General features: G+C 35.3%; 1 protein-coding gene across 2 annotated transcripts in view; it reads right to left on the reverse strand.

The window, feature by feature from the left end:
- Positions 1–2,755: 2,755 nt before the first annotated feature.
- The window catches only part of LOC108371654 (DNA-binding protein RFXANK-like), a 6,809-nt gene continuing 4,723 nt past the window's right edge, over positions 2,756–4,841 (reverse strand). For both annotated transcript variants that reach the window (XM_017627250.1, XM_017627251.1), the window contains exon 3: positions 2,756–3,829. In XM_017627250.1, the coding sequence (XP_017482739.1) occupies positions 3,073–3,829 (757 nt within the window). In that variant the 3' untranslated portion in view covers positions 2,756–3,072. The remainder of the gene's footprint in view (positions 3,830–4,841) is intronic.

Raw genomic sequence — 4,841 nt, forward strand, 5'->3', positions numbered from 1 at the left:
ATATATGACTTTTATTATTTTGAGCAAATAATACCGATTATTTCTGCTTTTTATTTTTTTAAGGCAAAAATAAAAGTTAAAATTTGCCTTTTATTTTTTTGAGCAGAAAATAATCGGTAAAAAAGTTAAAAAGTAAGAAAGTCTAAGTTCGGGTGGAGCCGAACATTGAATACCCGGCGCAAGTATTAAATATATGTTTTTTCACCTTTCCGAAAGCTACCGCTAGATGGTAAGCCGGGGTGTATCAATTTTGAGTAAATTAGCGTCCTTAAATTTCGAAATATTGCAGTTTCAAGCATTTCTGAAATTTACCGTTATATGAAAAGCGGCCGTTATTATTATTATTATGGCTCGTTGTCTAACAAAAACCATGTAAGACCGTATTTCGAACCTTGTATATAATTTTATGAAAATTCGATAAGTTTCAACAAAATTGAATAAAATTTTCAAAATTTTTAATAACAAATTTTAGTTTGCAGTTTTTTGCCTATCACATTTTATTATAATAAAGTGCATGTTTGAAGTAGCGACAAATTACCGTTGATTCTTGGCCACTTTTTTGTTGTAGTTCGACAAATTTTGTATATGGAGAAAATGAGCAAACCTTCAACCAAGAAAATTAACCAAAATCTATGATAAGTCCTAGCTAGTTCAAACTTGCACTTTATTAAACTAAAATTGGTCTAAAAAACAGAAAACTCAAAATATTTCTAAGAAATCTAATTAAAAAGCTCAAAATTTTCATGAAACTTGGTGTAATATAAAAACTTGACTTAACACTGCCAATCTGATAAACATATATTCTAGTATAATAAAGTGCAAGTTTGAATTACTAAATAAATTCCCGTTGATTTTTTATATATATTTATTTTTTTTTTGCTGATAGTGATTAATATGTAGCATTACGTCGGTGCAATGACCTTTTTAAGATCCTTCTTTCTCATGTTACTGAAACAAATATTTTTTGTAGATAGGCTGCTCTGTGCGGCAGTGTGCGAAATAGAGGTTTTAGGGCCATACAGCCAGGGAGTAACTTAACTTCAAAAAAAAAAAAAAAAAAAGAAAAAAATTAAATTCAAGCTTCTAGAAGAAACTTCGATTGAGCTGAGTGAATTCGCTTTTTGCAATGCAAATTATTTACAAATTCGTATGCGCTGTAAATGTAACGAAAAACTTGGAAGGGATGCAGCTAGTCAGTCATTGCACTGCCTCAAAACCCAATTTTCTTTTTATCAATTAAAAATAGGTACTATTTCAATACGACACTCGGACACGCTCGTAGCAACTGTTACAGCGGCAGGAAGTGGAACGGACGATGTAAAGCGTAGCCTGCATACACTCAATGATGATCTATTTAGCATATAGCCTTGGATAGGCGAGCGGGTGGGTGAGCGTATGAAGCGGCAGCGCCTGCATTGGATGCAATAATGAATGAATTGAACTGACTGCATCACTCTTATAGATGTTATATATAGTACATATGTTTATATGTACTTACGATGCTTGTAAAAATGCCTATACAGTATGTATGTATATGCACATACATATATGCGAAAGGAGGTAGTATGCAGTGAGAAAACTATAAGCTCTCGTACGAGATGCAATGGTGGAAATTTCAATTTCAGTACGGTGCGGAGGTGTTGGATGCAATACCATATATACATATGTATATGTACTATACCAATTTGTATGGTTGCATTCGTAGTGCCTATGCAAATACATATGTATGTATGAATTGATTGTGAATGCTTATATGTAAATGTTTCGTGGAATGCGTATATACTTAGCATTTTTACTCGCAAGCTGATGAGGGCACAAATGTGTCCACAAGTGGAGAAGATGTGCAAGCGGGCACACCGTCTGTCTGAAATTTTTACTGATAAACGGAAGTGCCACTTATGGGTAGTTCCCTCCCCGCTACCGCCAATACCCCAACGAATACAGTTGCCGACAATATGACGTTGAACAAGTAAATATGTATGTATGTATATGCATCTGCACGCTAAAGTTCATTTGTACTTTAAAGTTGCATTTTTGCATTTAGGGCGCGTCTGAGGTGAATTTACAAGTACATGGAAATGAATTGCACTTCCTGCCATGATTTATTCAAGGATGTCGATTAAAGCATAATGGTAATTTCTGTTAGGTTTGCTTGTTCAAGCTCAGCGTACATTTTTCTGTTAATAATGATACGAAAATCGGTAATAGACCTTACACATACTACGTTGTTTTCAAATAAAAACTACTTACAAAAACTATTTGCAGAATGAAATTGTTATGTTAATGTAATAAGAGTGTTGTAAATTTCTACAATAAAACATATGTAATAGTTAATATAAGCAGATTTGACTGATGAAAACGGCCCTCTAATGCCGAATTTCCACTAGGCATTGAAATTACGAAAAATTGGAGGCATTTAAAAAATGTCATGTGAAAATGAATTCAATGACGTATTTTTCTTAAGTAATGACAAGAATATTTTTTAATGCCCAAGTTTGACATTTAAATTTCTGCCATTTAATGCCTAGTGGAAATCCAGCATAAGTCTGTTATAGTCAAGTTGAACGTTTGAAAGAATAAAAATAAAATTTGAATAAGTCTTTAGATGTGTCGCACGTTTAATAATACAACGAAGTGTTTCAATATTTCACGCAATCAAAATTTTATCAATTCATACAGTTGGTATACAAAAATACAGATGGAAAGGCACATACATAGCTTCGCCATATTTGGGAAGTTTGGTTATTTGTTAAAGTGAACATATTCTACTTACCAAGCCTATAAATTGCATAATGAAATCTCCAAAAACGTAAATTTTAAGTTGCATCTCTATATTATTAAACGTGCGATGTATGTCTAGAGACGAGTCAGTTTCTGTCTCTTTTAACTAAAACTTGATTCTGGAGTGTCTATTATTGAAAAAGTTGTAACTCTGATTTCATATTAAAAGTTACGTTAGTTATGAAAGCGTACAGCCAAACGTGTATATATAACATTGCATTTTAAGGTTTCAAAACTTACCGTTAAAGAGTAACATATTTCCACTTAAGTATGTAGTTGCCTTCTCATGTTTTACAGCAACAGCAGAGCACTCAAGTACTGCTCCAGTACTGCCTGCGCTAGGACTGCACCATTCTCTACAGCCAGCGAGTACGCCGTATCACCATTTTCATTCGATGCCGTCATATCCGGATCCTTAGCTAATAATTCATTGCACGTATGTGGATGATTTCCTGCTGCAGCATACATTAATGCTGTATTGCCTACAATATCCATGTGCGTCGAGCTAGCACCGTGCTCCAGCAACAAGCGTACAACCTCATTGTGACCACCACAAGCAGCAAGCAGTAGTGGAGTGACCATTTCGGGTGCCCCTGCATTCACGTTAGCACCAGCATCCACTAGCAAACGAACTGCAGCCAACTGACCATAATAAGCAGCCCAATGCAGAGCAGTGAAACCAGTTGCATCTTTAAAATCAATGATATTAGCGTTGCGCTCGAGTTCTAGGCGCACTTGATCATCGGTGATCTCACCTTGACCGGCACGCTCATGAAATGACAATGTGACTTCCACTGGACAAAAGGTTGCTTCAGTATTGCCGCGTTGCAAATTCGTAAGCACAGTGGCATGTGGGCGATACGGAAGAAAGGCACTTTTACGTTTGGGTGCACAACCGCTGCCCCCACCACCGCTTGCACTGCCACCGGCATCAGCTGGTTGTAGACTGGCCGAAAAAGAATGCAGCGAAGTAGGTGTGGATATGGGTGTGGTCGTGGTTGAATTTGGCGATGGTGTGTCCGCATTTAGTTGCATATGCCATTTGGAGCTACAAAAACGGGAATTAGGTTAACTTTTTGTCGCGACAAAATATACTTATGTATGTATATGTATACATATGTATATGTATGTATGTAGATATAGTACATAGATATTTTGTTTACAAAATATGTCATGGCATATGTACATATGTGCATTCAAATGGTAGATTATCTCATGATACATTCAGTGCCGCACTAAATTATTGGCACAAGGAATATTTCACAATATACATATATGGTAAAGCAAAATGCTGTACTTTAATTTTTTCCACACATTTTTTATAAAACTATAGTTTATACTACGACAAAAAAATAAAATAAAACTCGGGAAAATTTAATACATTTTCATAAGCAACTTTTTAATCGCTTTTCTACAATTTTTCTATGTACGTATGTAGTTCAATTTTAGTATAACAAAATTCAAACTTAAAGTTGGTAAAAAATCGCGTTGATTTTAGGAAATTTTTTCACGCAGTTTCCTTTCATATAAAGCGGGCAATTAAAAACTGCGTGAAAAAAATTGCCAGAGAGACTTTTTACCAACTTCAAACTTGCACTTTGTTATACTAAAATTGAATTGGCTATACAACTACTTACAGTAACTTACAGAAGTATTCGTAATTTACTGGCTAACCAGAATGGTAAGGCTGTGGTATGTAGCAAGAGTTGTCAAAAGTTAAAGTACTCTAGAAATGCTCTAATCTGCCCACAATATGCCTCTGTGGTTGTGGCGTATTATTGCTTATGTAGCTAGCGAAATAGCTTGTGGCAGTGGTTGTTGTTGTTGTAACAGCATAAAAATTCCCCAAAGAGATTTTGGGGAGTGTTGCTGCAGTGGTGGCAGTCCTTGGCCATATATATATCTATCTGGGTCGTTCCGGTTACGTAGACCCGACTGTCGTGGGAACGCTTGTGGCTGTGGTACTACAATCTGGTTAGCCAGTTAGGTTTTTCACAATATTCAAAATATTTTCCATCATAAATCTTTTTGTTAATTTTTTTTTTTTTTTTTTTTTTTTT

Source organism: Rhagoletis zephyria, unplaced genomic scaffold, assembly GCF_001687245.7.
Source record: "Rhagoletis zephyria isolate East Lansing unplaced genomic scaffold, Rhagoletis_zephyria_1.1 Rzeph_scaffold_05125, whole genome shotgun sequence".
NCBI lineage: Eukaryota > Metazoa > Arthropoda > Insecta > Diptera > Tephritidae > Rhagoletis > Rhagoletis zephyria.